Below are 27277 nucleotides of genomic sequence, written 5' to 3'. Positions count from 1 at the left end.
AAAGATACAAAACCTGATTCTAGTCATGAGGAAATATTACCCAAATTTTGGGAGGTATTCTGCAAATAATGGTTTGTACTTTTCAAAATTATCAGTCATGAAAGTCAAGGAAAATCTGAGCAACTATTTCAGGCTGAAAGAAAGTAAAGAGACATAACCACCAAATACAAAGTGTAATTCTGTACTGGATCCTTTTGTTCTAAAGGACATACTAGGTCAAGTGAATTAGGCTGTAGAAAAAGAAAAAAACAATCAGTATAATTTGCCACAGTGACAGAATAAAGAAGAAAAATCATATGAGCATCAATAGATACAGAAAAAGCTTTTCAATTTAATACTCATTAATGATAAAAACTCTCAGCATAACTAATGGAGGGATAGTTACTCTTTCCTGATTAATTCAGTCCAAAAGCCATTAGGTAGGACTGAGTGAGGAAGGCATCCACAGAACTACCCTAGGGATGAATAGATGATAGAATTAGTAGATAACCTTAAAATCTTATAAATCTTATAACTATGTTCATAGATATAAACAAAAACATGAGAAAAATGGAGGACAATAACCAAAAAACCCTAAATAAAGTAAAAGGAATAACAATGTTTTTATATATAATAGTACAGATGGGTTAAAAACAAAAGGATGGAAAAAATATACTGTGCCAACTAATGAAAACAATGCTGAAGTGACCATATTAATATAAGAAGACATCAGAAAAAATAGGTGTTTATATGATATTTGAATGTCTGTTCATTGTTGGTCTTTTAGGTCTTATAAGATGATGGTCGTTTTCTACTACTTTAAGTTTAAGGGAGCATATTAAATTTTTTTCAACAGACTTTAAACTTTATTTTGTAGATCAGCTTTGGGTTTATAGCAAAATTGAGCACAAAGTACAGTTTCCGTATATTCCCTGCCCGTACACACACAGCTTCCTCTACTATCAGCATCTAACTTTTTGTGGATACTTTGCCTCATTCAAATAATCCAGGGTAATCTTTCTATTTTAAAGTGAAGTGATTGACACCCCAGTTCCATCTTTTATGTTAATTCTCTTTTGCTTTGTAATGTAACATTCACAAATTCAAGGGATTGGAATGTGGACATCTTTGGAGAACCATTATTTTATATGCCACAGCTGAGTTAATGGTAACTTATCACATATTGGAACCACTGGCAAAACTTGAATGGGATTTGTGGACCATGTGGTAGTAATATATCAGTATCAGTTTCCTGATTTTTGTTTGAAAATGTCCTTTTTTTGTAGGAAAAACTGGTGTTGGGACGTCAGATCAGCAACTTACTCTCGTGGTTTCGGGGGGGCAGGAAAGCTATGTGTACTGTAGTTCTATGTATTACTCCATTTTCACACTGCTGTTAAAGACATACGTAAGACTGGGCAATTTACAAAAGAAAGAGGTTTAATGGACTTACAGTTCCATGTCGCTGGGGAGGCCTCACAATCATGGTGGAAGGTGAAAGCCATGTCTCACATGATGGCAAATAAGAGAGCTTGTGCAGGAAAATTCCTCCTTATAATAACCATCAGATCTCATGAGACTTAACTATCACGAGAACAGCACAGGAAAGACCTGCCCCTGTGATTCAATTATCTCCCACCTGGTTTCTCCCACAACACATGGGAATTCAAGATGAGATTTGGGTGGAGACACAGCCAAACGATATGATTCTACCCCTGGCCCTTTCCAAATCTCATGTCCTCACATTTCAAAACCAATCATGCTTTCCCAACAGTCCCCCAAAGTCTTATTTCAGCATTAATTCAGAAGTCCACAGTCCAGAGTCTTATCCAAGATAAGGCAAGTCCCTTCTGCCTATGTGCCTGTAAACTCAAAAGCAAGTTAGTTACTTCTTAGATACAATGGGGGTACAGGCATTGGGCAAATACAGCCATTCCAAATGGGAGAAATTGGCCAAAACAGAGGGGCTACAGGCCCCATGCAAGTCCAAAATTCAGTGGGGCAGGTGTATCTTAAAGCTCCAGAATGATCTCCTTTGACTCCATGTCTCACATCCAGGTCACTCTGATGCAAGAGGTGGGCTCCCATGGCCTTGGGCAGCTCCACTCCTGGCTGTTTTCACAGGCTGGTGTGGAGTGCCTGCGGCTTTTTCAGGTGCACTCCTGGCTGTTTTCACAGGCTGGTGTGGAGTGCCTGCGGCTTTTTCACATGCACGGTGCAAGCTGTCAGTGGATCTATTATTCTGTGGAATCTACCAGTCTGGAGGACAGTGGCTGTCTTCTCATAGCTTCACTAGGCAGTCCCCTCCATAGGAACTCTGTGGGGTTCCAACCCCACATTTCCCTTCCATATTGGCCTAGCAGAGGTTTTCCATGAGGTCCCCGCCCCTGCAGCAAACTTCTGCCTGGGCATCCAGGTGTTTCCATACATCCTTTGAAATCTAGGCAGAGGTTCCCAAACCTCAGTTCTTGACTTCTGTGCACCTGCAGGCTCAACACCACATGGAAGCTGCCAAGGCTTGGGGCTTCCACCCTTTGAAGCAACAGCCCAAGCTGTACCTTGGCTTCTTTTAGTTGCGGCTGGGACACAGGGCACCAAGTCCCTAGACTGCACACAGCAGAGGGACCCTGGGCCTCGCCCACGAAACTATTTTTCTTCCTAAACCTCTGGGCTTGTGATGGGAGGGGCCGTGGCAAAGGTCTCTGACATGCCCCTGGAGACATTTTCCTTATTGTCTTGGTAATTAACATTTGGTTCCTCATTACTTATGCAAATTTCTGCAGCTGGCTTGAATTCTTCCTCAGAAAATGGGATTTTATTTTCTATCACATTGTCAGGCTGCAAATTTTCCTAACTTTTATGCTGTTTCCCTTTTATTACTGAATCCCTTTAACAGCACCCAAGTCACCTCTTGAATGCTTTACTGCTTAGAAATTTCTTTCACCAGATACCCTAAATCATCTCTCTCAAGTTCAAATGTCCACACATTTCTAGGGCAGGGGCAAAATGCTGCCAGTTTCTTTGTTAAAACATAATAAGAGTCACCTTTGCTCCAGTTCCCAACAAGTTCCTTATCTCCATCTGAGGCCACCTCAACCTGGATTTCATTGTCCATATCCTCATCAGCATTTTGGTCAACACTATTCAACAAATCTCTAGGGAGTTCCAAACTTTCCCACATTTTCCTGTCTTCTGAGCCTTCCAAACTGTTCCTCCTCTGCCTGTTACCCAGTTCCAAAGTCGCTTCCACATTTTCAGATAACTTTTCAGCAGCACTCCACTCCTGGTACCAATTTACTGTGTGAGTCCGTTTTCACTCTGCTAATAAAGATACACCTGAGACTGGACAATTTACAAAAGAAAGAAGTTTAATGGACTTACAGTTCCACGTGGCTTGGGAGGCCTCACAATCATGGTGGAAGGCAAGGAGGCACAAGTCACATCTTACATGGACAGCAGCAGGCAAAGAGAGCTTGTGCAGGGAAACTCCTTCTTATGAAACCATCAGGTCTCATGAGACTTACTGTCACAAGAACAGCATGGGAAAGACCTGTACCCATGATTCAGTTACCTTCATCTGGGTACCTCCTGCAACGTGGAAATTCAAGATGAGATTTGGGTGGAGACAAAAACAAACTGAATCATTCTGCCTTTCTATAAACTTGTGATTTTTAATGATAAAAAACATTTTTGATGCTTACAGAGATAAAATTCATTTATTTGAAAAATCTGCATACCTGATCTAATGATGCTGAATAAAGGAGGTACATAATATATCATTTTTGTAAATTAAACAGTATTCTGTATTTTGGATAGCATGTAAAAATGTCACTCATTTTGGATGTTTTTCTTTTTGTTCCCTCATTTTGGGTAAGAGTGCTTATGCCTTTTCTCTCAGAACCAACACTGGTGTTTATTAAAGTAACATAAGTTTTTTCTCTGTTTTCCTTCAAAGGTTGCTCAAGAAACAGATGTGAGAGCCCAGATTCGTCTGCAATTTCGTGATGTCAATGGAGAACTTATAGCTGTACAAAGATCTATGGTGTGTACTCAGAAAAGCAAAAAGACAGAATTTAAAACTCTGGAAGGAGTCATTACTAGAACAAAGTAGGTGTTTATATGATGTTTGAATTTCTGTTCATTTCATTCTTTTAGGTCTGTAAGTTGATGGTTGTTTTCTACTACTTTAGGGGAGCATATTAAATTTTTTAAATAGACTTTAGACTTTATTTTTTTAGAGCAGTTTTGGGTTTATAGCAAAATTAGGCAGAAAGTACTGAGCTTCCATTTTCTTCCTACCCCCATGCACACACAGCCTCCTCCACTATCAACATTTGATTTTTTGTGGATACTATTTGTCAGCCAAATAGAATGATCCCACTAAAGACTTAGGGTTATGTTCCATTCTCTTGAGTAATTTCTGAACAGTTGGTGAATTGAAAGCACATAATCACTCAAATACAGGTTGAATGAGTAAAAAATTCTAGTGTCATGTTTAAGAATGGGTGAGATGAGAAGCAGACAAGTAGGAAAGAATGATAAATTGTTCCTTTCAGCAATTATCATTCTGTTAGAGGCAGGTATCATTTTCTAATGGATATGTATTTGGGGATTAGACTACCTTAGATTCAAGTCTCTGTCTTTGTTGAGCAAATTACTTGACTATTCAGCTTCTTCTCCTCCCTTTTATTTAACTAATTAAATAATTCCTTTATTTAACCAATAATGCACATCTTCTATGCGCTAGAGGCACTATACTGGCTTCTCAAGCAGGTTTTCATCATTGCCATTTTAACACACTCAAGTATCTCTCATACCCTGGGATTTCATTCCACTCCAGTTACTACCTGTCTCCTTCTCCTCCTTTATAGCCAGTCTTCTCAAAAGAGTTGTTGATACTGTCTCCATTTCTTCACCTCCTCTTCACTCCAATTGCAGTCCCATTCGTACTTTGAAGCACCTCTGACTAAAGTTACTAATAACTCTGTTTTTAATTAGGGTAATGCTGCTGCTATACAAAGTAGACCTAAGAGTGTGCCTCTGTATATTTCATTCGTAAAATAGGCATTCATTATCACTGTACATATCTTAGATGTTGTCAAGGTTGAGCTAATGCATATAAAATGCTTAATATGTAGTAAGAGTTCATATATTAGTCTTCTATGACTGCTATAACAAACCACAAACTTAGTGACATAAACAATACAAATTTATTATCTTACACTTATGTAGTTTAGAAGTCTGAATTGGGTCTCACTGGGCTAAAATCAAGATGTTAGCAGGGTTACGTTCCTCTGGAGGCTGTCTAAGGGAGAATATGTTTCCTTGTTCTTTCTGTCTTTTAGAGGCCACCCATATTTTTTAGATCATGCCCTCTTACTCTGTCTTCAAAGCAAGCAATAGTGGGCAGAGTTCTTCTCATATCAAATCACTGTGACCTCTTCTTCTCTCTTCTTCTGCCTTCCTCTCTCACATTAAAGGACCCATATGATTACATTTGCCCCATCCAAATAATACAGGATAATCTATTTTAAGGTCAAATAATTAACACCCTAATTCCATCTGTAATCTTAATTCTCTTTTGCTGTGCAATGTAACATTCACAAATTCAAGGGATTAAAATGTGGACATCTTAAGAGGACCATTGTTCCATGTACCATAGCTGAGTAAATGCTAGTTTATCACTTCTTTTTTGAAAATTTCTTTTTCTTTACCTCCATGATACAATACTGTTTTGTCTTTCTATCACAGCTACATACTACTTCATTCACCCCATCAATAAATGTTGGAAGTCTCATTAGGCTCAGTCCTGTATCTTCTCCTTTTTTTTGCTCTGTATTTTCCTCCTAGGTAATCACATTCTTATCCATTGCTCAAACTACTCTGTGTTCATAGATGACTCACAGATTTATATCATATCTCCCAACCAGACCTCTGTTTCCAGACCCATTTACCCAGACCTATTTACCCATTTCTGATTTTTTTTTTTTTTTGAGATGGAGTCTCACTCTGTCTGTCACCCAGGCTGGAGTGCAGTGGTGAAATCTCAGCTCACTGCAACCTCTGCCTCCTGGGTTCAAGTGATTCTCCTGCCTCAGCCTCCCGAGTAGCTGGGACTACAGGTGTGCACCACCATGCCTGGCTCATTTTTGTACTTTTAGTAGAGATGGGGTTTCACCATGTTAGCCAGAATGGTCTTGATCTCTTGACCTTGTCATCACCCACCTCAGCCTCCCAAAGTGCTGGGATTACAGGCGTGAGCCACTGCGCCCGGCCCCATCTCTGATTTTTTTCAGTTGTTTCAAAGACAACTTAGATTCAACATTTCCAAAACCGAACTCACAGTCCTTTCTCTTTGACCTCCCCCCTTAAAAACCCTCCAACAACTTGGTCTTATGGTATACCTCACCTTGGTGAATGATACCACTATCCATCCAGTGACAAAAACCAAGAAACTAAGTCTTGATATGTCTTTGCCTTCCATATGCAGTCTGTTACTAAGACCTATGGATTTAATCTAAATGTCTCTTGAATCTGTTTCCATCTCTACAACAACCATTCTAGTCCTAGTCCAAGCTACCGTTGTCTTTCCATGACCTCATGTGATAACCTATTGATTTATCTGTGTCTCTTCTAGCCCTCTACAAAGCATTCTTAATATATTCAGTATAATATTTTCTTTCTTTTTTTTTTTTTTTTTTTTTGAGGCAGAGTTTCGCTCTTGTTTCCCAAGCTGGAGTGCAATGATGCGATCTCAGCTCACTGCAACCTCCACCTCGCCAGGTTCAAAGGATTCTCTTGCCTCAGCCTCCCAAGGAGCTGGGATTACAGGTGCCCACCACCACACCTGGCTAATTTTTTTGTATTTTTAATAGAGACAGGGTTTCACCATGTTAGTCTGGCTGGTCTCAAACTCCTGACCTCAGGTGATCTGTTCACCTCGGCCTCCCAAATTGCTGGGATTACAGACATGAGCCACCGTGCCTGGCCCAGTGTAATATTTTCAAAATACAAATTGAAATGTATAAAAAACAGTAAAGACAGATATTGCCTCTGCTCACTGGAGCAGTCTGTTACTGAAGAAAGAACCCCTTTCTAAGATGTTTTTAACTTACCTTTGCCTGTCTGCTATTGATCATCATGTTTTGTTTTATTCTTTGTCTCTTATTTTTAAGACAGTTAATACTCTATATATTATCTCTAAATATTCTAAGTTATTATATTTAAAAGTCCAAATATGTAAAAAATAAATTCTGGCTTCCTTTCCTGAAGTACTTTGTTTTACATATCTTTTCATCTGTGAACTGTTAAATAGTTTAAGAGTTACATTTTTTAGCATGATGAAGCCATTTCTAATGGGATAGGTGAAGGGCCTTTTTTTTTCTTTTTTTTTTTAAAGAAGTGCAGTATGAATTGATTAAGCAATAGAATAGATACACTGAAGGTTATTTTACATATGTTCTTGATTTTCATTTTCTGTAGGCATGGTGAAAAGGTCAGTCTAAGCTCTAAGTGTGCAGAAATTGACCGAGAAATGATCAGTTCTCTTGGGGTTTCCAAGGCTGTGCTAAATAATGTCATTTTCTGTCATCAAGAAGATTCTAATTGGCCTTTAAGTGAAGGAAAGGCTTTGAAGCAAAAGTTTGATGAGATTTTTTCAGCAACAAGGTTTGTAACCCTTAAATAGACTTTGTAGTCCATTAAGTTATTGAACTGTGTTTGCAATTTGGATGCTTCTTTTTAACGGAAAAAATTTAAAAAGCAGAAAGGTCATCAGTTACTACCTCTCACCTAGCAGCAACCATTGGGCATATTTTCTTTCACTTGTCTTTCTGTGCGTATATTTATTTACCTGATTGACAGCATAAATGTAATTTTTTTCACTTACCATTATGTCATAGGCATTTTACAATTTATTAAAAACTCATTGTAACTGTAATCTTAGTGACAGCATAATATCCCACTGTATGAATCTATACCGTAATTTACTTTGCCAGAAATTTGATTTTTGTTTCATATCTTCAAAGATACATTAAAGCCTTGGAAACACTTCGGCAGGTACGTCAGACACAAGGTCAGAAAGTAAAAGAATATCAAATGGAACTAAAATATCTGAAGCAATATAAGGAAAAAGCTTGTGAGATTCGTGATCAGATTACAAGTAAGGAAGCCCAGTTAACATCTTCAAAGGAGATTGTCAAATCCTATGAGAATGAACTTGATCCATTGAAGGTAACTTGATTTTATTTTTAATTGACAAAAATTATATATCTTTATGGTATACAGCATGATGTTTTGATACAAGTATACATTGTGGAATGGCTAAATCAAGCTATTTAACGTGCATTACTTCAATTTTTTTATGGTGAGAACACTTAAAATCAACTCTCTTAGCAATTATATATTGTTATTAACTAAAGTCACAGTGATGTACAGTAGTTAATTTCTTGTATACTAAAGAGATAGTCCTTTTTTACTATAGTAGCATTCTCCCCTTATTTGTATATGAAACTGAATGGCTTGTATATTTCTTGAATTATCAGGGAGCTATTGTTTTAGGTCTATATTAGTCTTTAAATTGCTCAAAGAGCTTGGATTTGAAAGAAAACAAATTTGTAACATCACACTAAATTAGTAGTGTCGATCACTAGGTGTTAAATAGCAATATCATTACCCAACCTTACAGTTCTGTATTAAGATTTTTTTAAATTGACAGATCTTTCTAGAGAATTTTTAAAATTTACAGAATGTTTTTGAAACATTCAAAAATTGCACAGAATTTGGAATTGATCCATAACATGTTGATATATTTGCAAATGAGTATACCTTTCTAAACCCTGTGATTTATAAGAAAGGCCTACAGGAAATTCCATTCATTCATTTAATAAGCATTATTGGGTGTCTTCTTTGTACCAGGGTATACTGTGCTTGAGTACAAAGAGGACTACAACAGCACCCCTGTCCTTAAGGTATTCATAGTCTAAATAAGTAAGAGCATTCTTAAAAATGGCTATTTGCTATGTTTTAGATAGTAGATTTTTTAAAGTCATTTAAAAATTTATTGATTTGGTTTTTAAAAAACTCACCTGTAAATACCAGTATAGATCTTTGAATCGTGAAGTAGAAAATACATATATTTTTAATGATGGCCATGCATAGAAATATATTGCAAGGGCTTCTGGGAGGAGGTAGGGCTGAGGTGGGCCTTGAAGAATGGGAAGAAATCAAGTCAGCAAACTAGAAGACATTTTACGTATGTTTGTATTTATTTATTTATTTTTGAGATGGAGTTTCGCTCTTGTTGCCCAGGCTGGTGTGCAGTGGCACGATCTCGGCTCACTGGAACCTCCGCCTCCCAGGTTCAAGCAATTCTCCCGCTTAGCCTCCGGAGTAGCTGGGATTACAGGCATGCGCCACTACGCCCGGCTAATTTTTTGTATTTTAATAGAGACGGGGTTTCTCCATGTTGGTCAGGCTGGTCTCGAACTCCCGACCTCAAGTGATCCGCCTGCCTTGGCCTCCCAAAGTGGTGAGATTACAGGCGTGAGCCACCACGCCTGGAAATGTTTGTATTTATTTTGACTTTTCTTTTAAAAGTAATATGTGCCCCCAGTGAAAAAGTTATAAAAGGATATTAGGTGAAAAGTAAAACATAGTCTTCCATTTCTCATCTCTGACCTTCCAGAGTATATTTTACCTGCAACTTTTTTTAACTGCATGTATACAATATATATGTGTATACAAACATTCACTTGTATGTATGTGTATATTTACCTTTACAAGCTTAATCAGAACAGGATTGTGAGAGGAAGAGTCTGGGTTAAGTAAATCAACATAAAAGGAGTAAATGGTCAATATGAATTGGGGTCAGATTATACAAAGCTAATGGATTTCAGACTTAGTTCAATAGACAGAAGAGTGGAAGAGTATGTTATATTTTAAGATGAGTTGTCCTGATAACTCTGTGTGGGTCCTGTGGTAATTACCAAGATATTGGAACAGATTTCCTTTTTTTTTTCTTCTTTGCCCCTTGCCCCACTCCACATTTTATTTTCTTGAGGAGCATCTTGGTTGGAGAGATGACAAGCACATGTAATGGTAAGGCAGAAAAAAAACAAGACCTGTAGGAGCTCTGAGGATAAAGAAAGAGAATTTCTATCTGAGGTAGCCAGAGAGGATTTTACAGTACTGAATTTGGCCATGACTTTTTTGATCATAAATGAGTAAGTCATTGGAGACATAGAGACAGTAAAATCCAAGCTGTCTTTGAACACTGTCAAGGAAATCCATATTGTTGAAATGAAGCATTTATATTGGAAATGATGTTAAGGTAGGGCTAAATGATAATACCTAGGATTTAGTGAGTGGTGCCAAGATTCTAACCAAGGCTGTAGCAGAGGTTGAGGTATTTATTTACTTGTTTGTGTTTAATTGTGAGTAATTCTCCTAGAGTTTAATATTCTTGGTATCCTCAGAGCCTGGAGCCTAGTGCCTGGCACATAGCAGGTGGTTCAATAAATGTTTATTAAGTAGATGACTTCCAAAGTCCTTTTTTTAGATCTGACATGTGAAGATTCTTCCCTTCATAGAACCCAATTAAAGTTTGGATCAAATCACCTTCCCAGAAAAGACTACGTCCTTTCAACCATGCACTAGAATGCGTCCTTTCCCATTTTTACTGATTCCCTTTATCTTCAGGAACTCTCACTCTCTCATAAACTACTTTATTACCATCCCACCATATCCTGTCTTCTTTTTTTGGCCTACTTAGATCTGTTTTCCTTTCTTGCCTTAAATGGGAATTGCTAGAGGAATATGTTTCTAATTTTTTTTTCCTGCACTCACGTTCATGGTCCTTCTATACTTGATAGCCCAGCTGCTCTATTTTTTTATCTCATTCACACTGGCACCTAAGCTTTAAACCCTTGGCTGTTTTTGTTATTGTTGTCTGCCTGCTTGTGCTAGCTCCTTTTACTAGGTGTGTACTCTGGGGATAGAACCTATGTTTTGTGCTCTGAGATTAGAACCAAAACACAGATGTCAAAGAAGGAATTCAGGGGATCTGGTGACTGGCTGGATTTAAGGAATGAAGCAGGTAGAGATGTCATGAAAGATCCAAGCCCAGATGATTATCGTAATGTTTGTGCTACCAAGAGGCAGTGAAAACACTGATGGAAAGAAACTGAGCACTTTGTAGAGTATCATAGTAGAGCTGTTAGTATTCATTGCTCTTAAGTATCCATCCAGTTATATTTGTTAGACTCTACTCAAAAGGTATTTTCTGAGTACAGAATTTTTTTCACAAGTGGTGCAAATGGTCTCATTAATTGAATGTTTACTGCCTAACACTAATCCAAGTGCTTCAAAATGTATAATGTAAACCCCATAGTAACTCTGTGAGGTTGTATAGGCAAGAAAACTGAGGTACAGGTATTCACAGTGGAAATAACGGTTAAAGGTAGGATTTGAGTCCTCTGATTCCTAAGTTTATACTTTTTTTTCTTTTTAAGTCAAGTTTATGAAGGTATAATATATATACGGTAAAATCCACCCTTTTTAGAGTATAAATTCTATGAGTTAGGACATATGCATACAGTAGCATAACCATCACTACAATGAAGATGTAGAATATTTCAATCACTCCAAAAAGTTCTCTCAAAGTCCTTGCAGTCAGTCCTCTCCTCCTGCTCCCATCCATAGTAACCACTAATTTGTTGTCTGTCATTATAGTTTTGCCTTTTCCAGAGAGTGGCACATATATAGAATCATACAGTATGCAGACTTCTGTGTCTAGGATTTATCTATATTGCTGCATGTGTGAGTAATTCATTCCTTTTTTTTTTCTTTGTTTGAGACGGAGTTTCGCTTTTGTTGCCCAGGCTGGAGTGCAATGGCGCGATCTTGACTCACCGCAACCTCCGTCTCCCAGGTTCAAGCAATTATCCTACCTCACCCTCCCGAGTAGCTGGGATTACCGGCATGTGCCACCACACCCAGCTAATTTTTTTTTTATTTTTATTAGAGACGGGGTTTCTCCATGTTGGTCAGGCTGGTCTCGAACTCCCAACCTCAGGTGATCTGCCCACCTTGGCCTCCCAAAGTGCTGGGATTACAGGCGTGAGCCACTGTGCCTGGCAATTCATTCCTTTTTATTGTGGAGGAGCATTCCTTCCATTGTATGAATATATTATAAGTTTTTTCCTCATCCATTCTGTGGCTGATGGACATTAAGTTGTTTTTGGTTGAACTAGTTTACCGTCCCACTAACAGTGTAAAAGTGTTCCTATTTCTCCACATCCTCTCCAGCACCTGTTGTTTCCTGACTTTTTAATGATGGCCATTCTAACTGGTGTGAGATGATATCTCATTGTGGTTTTGATTTGCATTTCTCTGATGGCCAGTGATGATGAGCATTTTTTCATGTGTCTGTTGACTGCATAAATGTCTTCTTTTGAGAAGTGTCTGTTCATATCCTTCGCCCACTTTTTAATGGGGTTGTTTGTTTTTTTCTTGTAAATTTGTTTGAGTTCTTTGTAGATTCTGGATATTAGCCCTTTGTCAGATGAGTAGATTGCAAAATTTTTCTCCCATTCTGTAGGTTGCCTGTTCACTCTGATGGTAGGTTCTTTTGCTGTGCAGAAGCTCTTTAGTTTAATTAGATCCCATTTGTCAGTGTGGTGATTCCTCCAGGATCTAGAAATAGAAATGCCATTTGACCCAGCCATCCCATTACTGGGTGTATACCCAAAGGAATATAAATCATGCTGCTATAAAGACACATGCACATGTATGTTTATTGCAGCACTACTAACAATAGCAAAGACTTAGAACCAACCCAAATGTCCAACGATGATAGACTGGATTAAGAAAATGTGGCACATATACACCATGGAATACTATGCAGCCATAAAAAATGAGTTCATGTCCTTTGTAGGGACACGGATGAAGCTGGAAACCATCATTCTCAGCAAACTACCTCAAGAACAAAAAACCAAACACCGCATGTTCTCGCTATAGGTGGGAATTGAACAATGAGAACACTTGGACACGGGAAGGGGAACATCACATACCGGGGCCCGTTGTGGGGTGGGGGGAGGCGGGAGGCATAGCATTAGGAGATACCCCTAATGTAAATGATGAGTTAATGGGTGCAGCACAGCAGCATGGCACATGTATACATATGTAACAAACCTGCGTGTTGTGCACATGTACCCTAGAACTTAACGTATAATAAAAAAATATTAAAAAAGTTGTTTTCAGCTTTGGGCTTTTACAGATAAAACTGCTATAAACGTTTGTATACAGGTCTTTGGATAACTTTAGGAATGGGGTTGCTAGGTTGTATGGTAAATATATGTTTAACCTTGTACGTTACCAGATGGCTGTACCATCTGGTACCACTTCATAGTCCTACCAACAATTTACCAACAATTTATGGGAATGTAATTGCTCTGCATTCTCATCCCCACTTAGTACTGTCAGTCTTTTTCATTTTAGCCATAATAGTAGGGGTGTGGTAGTATCTCATTGTGAGGTTGTATTTCTTTATATTTTTAATTTGTGTTTTCCTAGTTGATCAGTCAATTGATTATTGATTTTGAGCATCTTTTCATGTATTTATTTGCCACCTGAATATCTTTGTTAGCTTCGTTAGTAAAATGTAAAAATCTTTTGCCTATTTTTCAATATTATTTCTTTATTGGTCATTTTATTATTGAGCTGTGAGAGTTCTTTTTTTTTTTTTTTTCTTTTTTTTGAGACAGGGTCTCACTCTCTCACCCAGGCCAGAGTGCAGTGGTGTGATCTTGGCTCCCTGCAACCTCTGACTCCCAGGCTCAAGTGATCCTTCCACCTCAGCCTCCCGCGTAGCTGGGACTACAGGCACACACCACCATACCCGGCTAATGTTTTTTAATTTTTTTGTAAAGGCAAGGTCTCACCAGGTTACCCAGACTGGTCTCAAACTTCTGGGCTCAAGCAGTCAGCCTGCCTCAGTCTCCCAAAGTGCTGGGATTACAGGTGTGAGCTACAGTGCCAGGCAGAGAGTTCTAAATATGTTCTGGATACAAGCCCTTTATCAGATATTGATTTTGCAGCTATTTCTTAACTGCTTTTCAGAGGACAGGAGTTTTAAATTTTGATCAGGTATAGTTTATCAACTTTTTTCTCTTATGGTTTATGCTTTTTGTTTCATATTTAGGAAGTCTTTGTCTGACCCAGTGTTACAAAAATATTCTTCAATGTTTTCCTCTAAAAGTTTTATAGTTTGAGTTCTTATAATTAAGTATATGCTTCATTTCAGAATCTTAATATGATACGAGGTAAAAGTTGAGGTTTACTTTCTTACATACAAATGTCCACTTCTAGCACCCAGAGCCTAGTCATTATGATACCCTGCCTCCTAATCTTATTGTCATCTTATCTCCCAATCTTAACTGTACAGTTTTGTACAAGTCAGTTAAGTCCTTTGAATTTCCTGCTTAGTATATACTTTTGGGAGGATTAGAGAGAATTTATAGCAGCACTTAGTACAATGTCTGGAACATAGCAGACATTCAATCAGTGATACCTGTGACTGTTGTTCTTGGTAAAATTATTTTTTTCAAATCTCTCTTTCATTTAGCTAACATTGAACACCTACTGCATGTTCTGCGAGTACAATAGGGAACAAAGTAAACAAAGTTTCTGTTTTTAGGCTGTTTACGTTCGTATACAAATCACAAGCTGTACTATTAGTATAATTTTAATAAATTATGTTAAAGTTAAGGATGCATTTTGGTGCAATTATGAAAGTTTGCAATTGCTGTCTAAGCATTCCAATAACTTAATATGTTAGTTTAAAATTAGGTTCTGCTGGGCATGGTGGTACATACTTATAGTCCCAGCTACTTGGAGGCTGAGGTGGGAGGAACACTTGAGCCCAGGAGTTCAAGTTGTATTGCACTGTTATTGCACCTGTGAATAGCCACTCCAGCCAGGGCAACATAGCAAGACCTTGTCTCTGCATTTGAAATAATAAAAGTAGGTTCTAAAAATGTCTTAGAAGAAGAGTTGGTCAGTTTTGGAATCATAGAGGCAAACACTAGAAGAATATCCCCAGCATCATCCAATAAGAGAATGCCCCGAACCAGATCCCAGTATTCCTAGGAGATGAGGCAACCAGCTGTCTCTGGAAGCGAGCCTCAGAGCAGGCCACTGAGCCCCTTTCTTGTACTTCACTTGCTCAGAGTCCTCTGTGGTTGAGCAAGCTTTGGATTAAAGTATACTCTTCATGTAAATTTGCCTATAGGCTCAGAATGCATTGGTAACTCACCATGAATTTCTAGCCCTCTCAGTAGTCTTGACTTAAAAAAAAAATACATTAAGTAGTTACCTTTTTAAGGACTAAGTAACTCTAAATGCCCAATGAATGAATAATGACTTTTGTGGCAGGTACTGAGGACAGGACTTGGGCCAAGTTACTTAATGTCTCTGAACTTCAGTTTCTCTAGGCCCGCTCTACAGTGTTATTGTTAGCCTTAAATGAGATCACTTTTACTAAATGCCTGGACCTGGAGTATCTTACTTGTCTTCATCTATCAGCCGTGTAAGCTATAGTGAGTTTTATTTATGTAATGTTTCTTTATTTTCAGAATCGTCTAAAAGAAATTGAACATAATCTCTCTAAAATAATGAGACTTGACAATGAAATTAAAGCCTTGGATAGCCGAAAGAAGCAAATGGAGAAAGATAATAGTGAACTGGAAGAGAAAATGGAAAAGGTTTGTGGTGGTAGAATTTTGTTCTGCTTCAAAATTTTGGGATTATTGTAATGAACTTTATTTGAATCCATTTTGCCATCCACATTGTAAAAAAACAAATACAGATATTGTTACTTCTGTGTGTATGTTAAAATGAAGGATATTGAATAAGGTTTGGTTTATATTTGGTACCTCAAAGTGATCATATTTTCTTATGTTTGTACGTTAACGCTTTTTATTTTGGTGTTACACAGGTTTTTCAAGGGACTGATGAGCAACTAAATGACTTATATCATAATCACCAGAGAACAGTAAGGGAGAAAGAAAGGAAATTGGTAGACTGTCATCGTGAACTGGAAAAACTAAATAAAGAATCCAGGCTTCTCAATCAAGAAAAATCAGAACTGCTTGTTGAACAGGGTAGGACAAAATGTTTATTTGGTCGTTTTTCCTACTATGATAGTATACATTTTCTGTATGAATGAAGAATCTCCAAGGACTTATGCTGAGTGAAAAGCCAATCTTAAAAGGCTGTACACAGTATGTTTCCGTTTATATAACATTTTTATAATGTCAAAATTTTAGAAGTAGTGCAGAAGTTAGTGGTTGCCAGGGATACTGGGTAAGAGAAAGGACAGGAGGGAGCTAGGTATGGTTATGATTAGAACAAAAAGAGAGTTCTTGTAGTATTGGAACTGTTCAGTATCTTGACTGCCATAGTGGATATATGAACCTACACAGGTGATAAAATTATATAGAACTTAATACACACACACATGCTCAGGGGTACAAATAAAATTGGGGAAATTTGAATAAGATTGACGAATTATATCATTATCAGTATCCTGGTTGTGATATTTTACTGCAGTTTTGCAAAATGTTATCATTGGGGAAAACTGGGCAAAATGTACAGGAGACACACTGCATTATTTTTTATAACTCATGTGAATCTACAGCTATCTCAACTTTTTAAGCACCAGTTGAAAAAAAAATTATGAGTTTTTTTTTTTTTAAAGGTCGTCTACAGCTACAAGCAGATCGCCATCAAGAACATATCCGAACTAGAGATTCATTAATTCAGTCTTTGGCAACACAGCTAGAATTGGATGGCTTTGAGCGTGGACCATTCAGTGAAAGACAGATTAAAAATTTTCACAAACTTGTGAGAGAGAGACAAGAAGGGGAAGCAAAAACTGCCAGCCAACTGATGGCAAGTATTTTGAAATACAGTATTTGTTATTTTGTTTGCATCATATTCTCTACTCAAATTGTTTTAATTTTTGGTTGGACTCCATTTTGGCATATTTTTCTATTACTGTTAGGATAAAATCTGCTACAAGGCAGAAAAACCTTTATTGAAGCAAATGTTCTTAAGTGTATAAAGATAAAAATATGAAGAAAATGTAAACCTACATTTTTTATTTGGTTTTAAGTAAAAATTTTTAAAAAATTAATTGCAGAGAAAACATTTGCTCACAGTTAATGATTATCTCTGGGTAATGGTTTTGAGTGTTTTTAAAATACAGTCTTGAGCCACATGTTTTGGTCAGCGATGGACCATTTATTTGACGTTGGTACCATAAAATTATTATACTGTATTTTACTGTATGTTTTCTGTGTTTAGATATGTTTAGATACATAAATACTTATCATCATGTTACAGTTGCCAAAGTATTCAGTACAGTAATATGCTGTATAGGTTTGTAGCCCATAAACAATAGGCTATACCATATAGTCTATGTGTGTAGTAAGCTATACCATGTGGGCTTATGTAAATACATTCTGATGTTCACACAATGATAAAATTGCCTAATGATGCATTTCTCAGAATATATCCGTGCTGAGCAACACATGACTGTACATTTTTGTATTTTCTTCAGTGTACATATATTCCTTTTGCAATTTAAAAACTTTTTCTTAAATTGTTCAGTAAATTATTAATGCTCATTCTTTACATACGCATTTAGAATGACTTTGCAGAAAAAGAGACTCTGAAACAAAAACAGATAGATGAGATAAGAGATAAGAAAACTGGACTGGGAAGAATAATTGAGTTAAAATCAGAAATCCTAAGTAAGAAGCAGAATGAGCTGAAAAACGTGAAGTATGAATTACAGCAGTTGGAGGGATCTTCAGACAGGATTCTTGAACTGGACCAGGAGCTCATAAAAGCTGTAAGATATTGTTTGAATAATCTAATAATTTTAAGATATAAGACTTTTAGAAGTATTTTGTCTATTTTTAATCCTAAGATTATAGCATTTTAATAAAAACATCAACTTTGTCTTATTCTCTTGTAAAATGAATTCATCTGAATATCTTGATCTTCTGACTCTTTGGTTGTACAACCTGACAGACTGAAAATTAGAATCACATAGGGAGCTTTTTAAAGATACTGTACTCAGGCCTTAAAGCTTCAGACCTTCCAAATCAAAATCTCTGAGAATGGGGCATAGAAATGTACGTTCAAAACACAACAAAACTGGGTAATTCTCAGGAGCACCTTGATTAGAACACTTACCAGGCCGGGTGCGGTGTCTCATGCCTGTAATCCCAGCACTTTAGGAGGCCAAGGCAGGCAGATCACCTGAGGTCGGGAGTTCAAGACCTGCCCAGTCAACATGGTGAAACCCCGTCTCTATTAAAAATACAAAAATTAGCCGGGCGTGGTGGCACGTGCCTGCAGTCCCAGCTACTTGGGAGGCCAGGGCAGGAGAATCGCTTGAATCTGGGAGGCGGAGGTTGCAGTGAGCCAAGATCGCACCACTGCTCTCCAGCCTGGGTGACAGAGTGAGACTCCATCTCAAAAAAAAAAAAAAAAATACTTACCAAAGTTTTAAAAAAGCAAGTATTTTCCCTCTAGGTCATTGTAATTCTGGATGAGTTTTGCTGTATTATTACTTTTTCTGTGGTAAAACTTTCTTAGCCAATCTTTTCAGGTATTTCCATATTTTCTTTCTTGCTTCTAGTCCGTTCTCCTTCACATCTCCATTACCAAAGTAAGCATTCTAAAGCATGGCAAACTGCTTAAAGCCCATCTTGATAATTTACATAAACATTTATTTTTGCTCCGTAACTCACCATTGTAGCATACATTTTTGTCAGTTTAGCACTTCATCAGTGTTGTCTTGTTGGGGTGGGGAGATACTTGGTCAGGGACCACATCACACTATTTTTATAGTTTCTACATACCAGGCAATATAGTGAATTACATGGGGACTTAATAAATATTTAATTGTTGACTGAGGACTCACTAATCTGTGTACTTAGACACGTCTCTTAATTTTACACTAATTCTCACATTTCTTTCCTGTTTGACCATTCTAGGTTTATTTACTAATTCTCTACCATTATAACATAGTAAGGTCACTTTAATAAGATATACCTTAGAGCATATATAGTGCCTTATGTTTTTTTCTCTTGTTGGATACAAACAGTAATATTTGGAACATTCTGAGGAGTAGTTAATTTCTAATACACTTTGTCATTATTTTAATTGTTGCACAAAATATATAACACCTTTGCATTTGTATGAATTATCGACTAGGAACGTGAGTTAAGCAAGGCTGAGAAAAACAGCAATGTAGAAGCCTTAAAAATGGAAGTAATAAGTCTTCAAAATGAAAAAGCAGACTTAGACAGGACCCTGCGTAAACTTGACCAGGAGATGGAGCAGTTAAACCATCATACAACAACACGTACCCAAATGGAGATGCTGACCAAAGACAAAGTATGATTTTTCTTTTTGCTCTAATTATACTGTCTGGTACTTAAAATAGCCTACCTATTTTAAGTCATAGACTATAAGGTATTAAGTTGGTATTGACTTTATATTTTAGAGGCTAAGTGAGCTTAGTACTCTATATAATAGACTTTCAAGCTTAAAAGTTATTGTTTAATTACAAAAAGTTAATACAGAAATGTATATATATGTATATACACACATGCACATTACCGTTTTTTAACATACAGAAGTTTTAAATTTTTATATTGTTCGACTTGGTACTCCACTCTTAAGGCTTAGAAAGACCATCCCCACTTGAAGACTTTAAGAACTTTAAGAAATTTTATATTTCGTTTTCATATTTTTATAGTTTTAAGCTTAGAACTTTAGTCAATCTATAATTTATTTTTGTTCTTGATATAATGTGGAGATATAGACTTTATTTTTAAAAGATTTTTTTTTACCTATAGGCTGACAAAGATGAACAAATCAGAAAAATAAAATCTAGGCACAGTGATGAATTAACCTCACTGTTGGGATATTTTCCCAACAAAAAACAGCTTGAAGACTGGCTACATAGTAAATCAAAAGAAATTAATCAGACCAGGGACAGACTTGCCAAATTGAAGTAAGTTGCAACATTTGGAGATGTAATAGAAATCTCTTGTTTTGTGCTTACCTGTTTAATTGTTTTAAACAATTTATTGTCATGAAATAATATGTTATATTGATAAACTTTAGTTCTTGCGTACAAGGAGACTTCAGAAAGTTCATGGAAAAATGGAATTAAAAGATAAAAATTTTAAATAAACTGTATTTCTCAACATAAGCTCCATCAAGTTCAAGACTCTTCTGAGCAATGATACCAGCAATTTAGTTCAGTCTTAAAGAACTGAGGGTCCTGGGAATTTAACCATGTCATTGTAGTCTTTTTTACGTTGTTAGCATAAAAATGGGTGCCCTTTAAAGATTTTTTTAAGATTAAGAAACTAGAAGACAGGAGAAGCCAAATCAGGACTGTAAGGTGGATGCCTAATGATTTCCCATCAAAACTCTTGCAAATGGCCCTTGTTTGATGAGAGGAATGAGGAGGAACATTGTCGTGGTGGAAAAGGACTCTCTGGTGAAGCTTTCCTGGGCATTTTTCTGCTAATGCTTTGGCTAGCTTTCTCAGAACACTCTCATAATAAGCAGTTGTTACCATTCTTTGGCCCTCCAGAAAGTCAGCAAGCAAAATGCCTTGAGCATCCCAAACAACTGTTGCCGTGTCCTTTGCTCTTATCTGGTCTGCTTTTGCTTTGACTGGACCACTTCCAGCACTTGTTAGCCGTTGCTTTCATTGTGCTTTGTCTTCAGGATCGTACTGGTAAAGACACATTCCATCACCTCCTGTTAAAATTCTTTGAAGAAATGCTTTAGGAACTTGATCCCACTTATTGAGGAAGTTCTGCTGTTGTCTGCAACTGATCTGGAAGCAGTGATTTTGGGCATCCATCAAGTAGAACGTTTACTCAACATTAATTTTTCAGTCAGAATTGTGTAACCTGAGTCAATTGAGGTGTCTATGGTGTTGGCTTTTGTTTCTGCTATTAACCATTGATCTTCTTCAATTAGGGCATGAAGAAGATGACTTTTTTCCTCACAAATTGATGTGAACAGTCTGTCACTGTGGGCTTCATCTTTAATATCATCTCATCCCTTCTTAAACTGAGTTATCTATTTGTAAACTGCTGATTTCTTTGGGGCATTGATCTCATAAACTTGTTGTAAAGTATCAGTGATTTCACCATTCTTCCACTCACACTTCACCATAAATTTGATATTTGTTCTTGCTTCAGTTTTAGCTCTAATTGGGGCTCTTTTCAAACTGATGTCTTAACCTTGTTAGTGCCTTAAACTAGATCCTATTCAGACATAACAAGTTAGTATGAGTTTATTTCAGTGCAAAACATTTTGAACTTCATGCATAGTTTTTTTTATAATACACATTTTCCATGAACATTTTGAAGACCCCTCATATTTTACAAATTGAGTAAAATGGTAATGGATAGTAATTTAGGCCTCTTGTCCCTTGAAAATTTGTAGACCTATGAAGATTAAAATTTAAAAATTCTATTTTCATTTCTGTGAGTAATGCATTATAAAAAGTGATCATGTTTCTCAGATGTTACCTTGGATGCTGGTTGGATAAGTGGGTCAAAAATTCCACACAGATTTTTGAGGAAAGTAGAGGACTTGGCTTTGGTGATGTTTAATCTGTGTTTCTTGTGGAAGTATCTGTGAGGGAATACAATATTGGAGTTTGAAATTCAGGAGACTGGAAGTTGTTGCTATGTAAGGGGTACTCAAAGTCATTAGTATGTCACCTTGAGAGAGTTATGCAAAGAGAAGGAGTTACAATTAGATTCCTGGGAAGCACAAACATTTAAAATGTTAGCAGGCAAAGGAAAAGGAGCAAGTGAAGGAAACTGGGATGTGCCCAGGGAACCAGGGTGAGAGCCAGATAGCTGTGGTGTCTGGGTGCCTTGGGAAAATAGTCTTCAAGGAGAAGGTCAACAGTGTTTGGTGCTACGTAGAGGTAGAGTAAGATGAAGACTGTACTTGGCACTTAGGTCACTGGTGATCTTGATAAGTGCTCAAGGGAGTCTAGGATAATGAAAATATCATCTATATTAGTTACTTTTTTCCAAATTTTTACCGTGAGTCACGATGGGTAGTCATAATGAAGAAGCATGTGTGCAGTCACACACATTTATCTGAAACAAACTTCTCAAAGTAGTACATATACATACAGCCCACTCCAATATGTTACCATCTATTCTGTTTCATTTTTAAAAAAATATGCTGAATACGATACATTAAATTGATTACATGGTAGCTAATGCATCACAACCTGCAAATTGAAAAACCATGTTATGTGTGAGTATTGAGGTTGGCTAGGATGATGTTTAAGAGTTAAAGTGGAGATAAATTGTACTAGTAAGCAAAATCTTTGATGAATGAGAGGGAATGACTGATCTGGAGGCAAGTGGATGACAGCAACAAGGAGGGGGAGGATACAAAGAAACAATATTTACAAGAGAGTAAGGAAGTAGTATTTGTGAAAGGACTAAAAGGAATTACGGGAATGTTCTCCTGTCTTCTTTCTGTCCAATAGTCCTAGCAAGCATCTTGCTGAGGCTTAACCTGGGATCAAAGACCATGAACCCCCAGAAACCAGGCAGAATTATGTGTACATTTTTCTGGGAGCAGGCCCATGAGTAGGACTGGCAGGTGAGTCAGTGTCCTAGGGGGAGAGTTAAGGCGGAAGTGGACTAGTCCCTCAACTTCTGAAAAAAAGTATTTGATCATACCAAACTCTTGTAATGATTTGTTGGCAGAATTTGTCTTGTTTTTGCCTACTCAAACTTTCAAACGAATTTCTCCTATTTTAAAATGAAAATCCATATTTGCTCTTATTTTAGCAAGGAACTAGCTTCATCTGAGCAGAATAAAAATCATATAAATAATGAACTAAAAAGAAAGGAAGAGCAGTTGTCCAGTTACGAAGACAAGCTGTTTGATGTTTGTGGTAGCCAGGATTTTGAAAGTGATTTAGACAGGCTTAAAGAGGAAATTGAAAAATCATCAAAACAGCGAGGTAAGTTGCCTACTTTATATTATCAGGATACTTTGACACCTTTGAATTTTCATTCACAGGTAACTGTTAAGGATGAGGAATTTAAAAACCTGGTTATGGAGCCTAATGGCTTGGATTTCAGTCCTGGCTCTACAGCTTACTCACTGTGTGACTTTAGGCAAGTCACTGAAACCTTCCTGTGTTTCATTGTCTATAAAATGACACAACTACCACCTGCGGTACTAAGGCGTGAATGAAATTATAGTTGTAAAGCCCTTAGAACAGTGCCTGGCACATAGAAAGCTCTCAGTAGGCATTTTATTATACTTATAATGTGTTACCAAAAAATATTAATACAAATCTGAATGTATCATGCTCTTTGGAAGAGAATATCGGAATTTTAAATATCAGAATTTTTATTTCTTTTATAATATATTTATGGAGCAAGAATAATCATATATTTATAGAAAAAGATACAACCATATTCACAATACTGTATTTTATGTTTTTTCTCATTGGTGATATAATTTATTTTCTTAAAATAGCCATGCTGGCTGGAGCCACAGCAGTTTACTCCCAGTTCATTACTCAGCTAACAGATGAAAACCAGTCATGTTGCCCCGTTTGTCAGAGAGTTTTTCAGACAGAGGCTGAATTGCAAGAAGTCATCAGTGATTTGCAGTCTAAACTGCGACTTGCTCCAGATAAACTCAAGTCAACAGAATCAGAGCTAAAAAAAAAGGAAAAGCGGCGTGATGAAATGCTGGGACTTGTGCCCATGAGGTAAGAATGGGATTTACCTTCACTGTACATATAGCAGCACATTGTAAAAGGTACCCATCTCATGCCTGGGCAGATGCTAGTTACTCAGTAAGGACTCTGAACTGGTATGCCCTGTCTTATGTCACTTCTATGATAAGAAGATTCAATTCTTTTGTTTAAAGGTAAGCTTGTTTCCTGTCTTTTTTTCTTTTTCTTTTTCTTTTTTCTGAGACAGAGTCTCTCTCTGTCACCTAAGCTGGAGTGCAGTGGCACGATCTTGGCTCCTTGCAACCTCCACCTCCCAGAAGCTATTCCCATGCCTAATCTCCTCAGTAGCTGGGATTACAGGCATGCACCACCACGCCCAGCTAATTTTTGTAATTTTTAGTAGAGACGGAGTTTCACCATGTTGGCCAGGCTGACCTCGAACTCCTGGCCTCAAGTGATTGGCCCACTTTGGCCTCCCAAAGTGCTGGGATCACAGGTGTGAGCACCGTGCATGGCCAGTAAGCTTATTTCTTAAACTATGAGGTAGACACAGTCTTTACATTCTTTTGTATGTGTTTAATTCCCAAGACTTAGCTTGTGGGCATAGATTTTCACAGATTTAGGACTGTCTGTTGATATGCCACTTTCTGAACCCAGCAAAAGAATTTAAGTACTGAAAAGTTCTCCCAGAAGACAGATTTTAAACTATCTTTTTAATGTCTTTTCCCCTTTCTAAAAGAATGAATCATAGATGATTTTCAGTTGTTTATGTTTTCCCTCACTTGTACAAAAAATTCGTCTTATATTCTGTTTACAAACAGAAATCAAGTCAGGAAATATGTGATGATTGCCTTAGTGTCTCCCAGGACATAGAGAACAAGGCTAGTCCCAGAGACCTAAGACATGACCCTCCAGGAGCTAATGGTCTGATTAAGAAGACAAGCTCTCAGAATTCAACATTTAGAAAGCTAGGCTTAATAAAGTGCTTAAAAAAATGATTCAAACAGATGTGTTAGGTAAGAAGGGAGGAGTCAGTGGATACAGAATGAGAAGAATATTACGAGAATGAGGCAGGAAGAGGAATATAAGGCCTGGAGAAGTTCATTCAGCTCAACTGAGAGGAGACGGAAGTCAGAACACGGTGCAAAGGGAAGAGGAATATGACCTATGCTGCAGTAGAAATGTTGTCTGGAGTTTGGGGAATTATTTATAGGGATTGAGTCCTGTACGTTGGGGAGATAGGGCTACATTATATTCAGGCCTAGTTATAACTCTTTCTGTTAGGTGATGAGGAGCCAACCTGAGGGATTTAATGAAAGATATATTTTAGGAAAATTAATCTAATATTAATACATTGACTGAAACAGGCTGAGAAAAGCTCAGGAAGCAGAAAAACCAGGAGAGTGAAAGTGATTGTCCTGGAAAACCAAGGAGGAGTTTCAGGAAAAGGAGAAAGAAAGGTCTAAGAAGATGTGGTTTGTGGCAGCCAACTTCTAAGATGGTCCCTAGTAATCTCAGCCTCTTGGTATTTATACTCTTGTATAGTCCCCTCTCATGCTGTTGCAGGATTGGTCTATATAACTGATAAAACAGGCAGAAGTGATAGCATGGCCTTTCCAACATTAGGTTATTTAAGGTACCATGGCTTCTTCTGTTCTCGCATGTGCTTGTACCCTCATGTGAACTCGCTCACTCTCCCCCACTCCTCCCCTCTCACCCGCTCTGTCCCCCTCTGTCTCTTGTCTGAGGGAAGCTAGCTGCCATGTTGCAAGCAGCCCTCTGGAGAGGCCCATGTGGCAAGGACCTGAGGCCTTTGAGCAAGTGAGTTTGGAAGCCGACTTTGTAGCAGTCAAGCCTTAAGATGACTGCAGTCCTGGCTGACAGCTTGATTGCGACTTCTTGCGAGACCCTGAGTCAGAAGCGTATCTCTTGATCCTCATATCTCTGAGAAATAATAAGTGCTGTTATTTTAAGCTGCTAAGTTTTGGGATACTTTGTTATGCAGCAATAGATAACCAACACAAGCATCAAGGGTGAAAACCAGATTATTGGGGCCACAGAGATGAGCAGACAGAGTAGCTTGAGAATAAAAAGGAAGGAGAGGAATATGGTAGTATCTTGAAAAGAAAAAGATCAAATGGATAAAATTTGAAATTGGTAGAAAGTACATGTAGTAGAAATGTGAATTTAGTTCTGTGTTAGACTGTTATACAATAAATCGCAGAAATTAACATCGCATTATATTTTAAGACCCTAGCTGTCACAGCTCCCTTTTTTTTTTTTTTTAATTATAATTTATGTTTTAGGGTACATGTGCACAATGTGCAGGTTTTTTACATATGTATCCATGTGCCATGTTGACTTCCTGTACCCATTAACTTGTCATTTAGCATTAGGTATATCTCCTAATGCTGTCCCTCCCCCCTCCCCCCACCCCACAACAGTACCCGGAATGTGATGTTCCCCTTCCTGTGTCCATGAGTTCTCATTGTTCAATTCCCACCTATGAGTGAGAACATGCGGTGTTTGGTTTTTTGTCCTTGCGATAGTTTACTGAGAATGATGTTTTCCAGTTTCATCCATGTCCCTACAAAGGACACGAACTCATCATTTTTTATGGCTGCATAGTATTCCATGGTGTATATGTGCCACATTTTCTTAATCCAGTCTATCGTTGGACATTTGGGTTGGTTCCAACTCTTTGCTATTGTGAATAGTGCTGCAATAAACATACGTGTGCATGTGTCTTTATAGCAGCATGATTTATAGTCCTTTGGGTATATACCCAGTAATGGGATGGCTGGGTCAAATGGTATTTCTAGTTCTAGATCCCCGAGGAATCGCCACACTGACTTCCACAATGGTTGAACTAGTTTATAGTCCCACTGTCGCCCAGGCTGGAGTACAGTGGCGCAGTCTTGGCTCGCTGCAACCTCCACCTCCCTGGTTGAAGCAATTCCCCTGCCTGAGCCTCCCAAGTAGCTGGGATTACAGGCGCACGTCACCAGGCTCGGCTAATTTTTTTGTATTTTTAGTAGAGAGAGGGTTTCATCATGTTGGCCAGACTGGTCTCAAACTCCTCACCTCAGGCAATCGCCTGCCTCAGCCTCCCAAAGTGCTGGGATTACAGGTGTGAGCCACCTTGCTGGGCCACAGTTTCTCCTCTAAGAGTAAGGTGCATGTCTTACTCATTGTATCTCCACAGTTCCTTGTATATTGCAACTTTGATAACTATTTGCTAAATGAATGAGAACTGTAATGTCTGTTCCAATTACTTATTGCTGTGTAACAAACCTCAAATCTGTCTCACAGTAATTAATTTTTTATGGTTCTGTGGTATGACTGGGCTCAGCTAGGTGGCTTTCACTTGGGGTGTTACGGTTGCAGTCAGATGTTGGCTGCAGTCATCTCAAAGCGTAACCGAGTTGGATGTTCTTGATGGCTCACGTGACTGACAGTGATGCT

The 27277-nt window shown here is 37.8% G+C and overlaps 1 protein-coding gene across 2 annotated transcripts in view; it reads left to right on the top strand.

The window, feature by feature from the left end:
* RAD50 (RAD50 double strand break repair protein) overlaps positions 1–27277 on the top strand; it is a 92126-nt gene that overhangs the window by 16334 nt on the left and 48515 nt on the right. For both annotated transcript variants that reach the window (XM_032156470.2, XM_032156471.2), the window contains exons 3-13: positions 3935–4086; positions 7462–7647; positions 8007–8211; positions 15612–15740; positions 15974–16139; positions 16736–16929; positions 17687–17893; positions 19267–19449; positions 19914–20071; positions 22908–23083; positions 23608–23845. In XM_032156470.2, coding sequence (XP_032012361.1) covers positions 3935–4086; positions 7462–7647; positions 8007–8211; positions 15612–15740; positions 15974–16139; positions 16736–16929; positions 17687–17893; positions 19267–19449; positions 19914–20071; positions 22908–23083; positions 23608–23845 — 1994 coding nt within the window. The remainder of the gene's footprint in view (positions 1–3934; positions 4087–7461; positions 7648–8006; positions 8212–15611; positions 15741–15973; positions 16140–16735; positions 16930–17686; positions 17894–19266; positions 19450–19913; positions 20072–22907; positions 23084–23607; positions 23846–27277) is intronic.

The sequence above is a fragment of the Hylobates moloch genome, unplaced genomic scaffold, assembly GCF_009828535.3.
Source record: "Hylobates moloch isolate HMO894 unplaced genomic scaffold, HMol_V3 SCAFFOLD_6, whole genome shotgun sequence".
Classification (NCBI taxonomy): Eukaryota; Metazoa; Chordata; class Mammalia; order Primates; family Hylobatidae; genus Hylobates; species Hylobates moloch.
The sequence above is the reverse complement of the archived record's forward strand: the minus strand, read 5'-3'. Positions and strand labels throughout refer to the sequence as shown.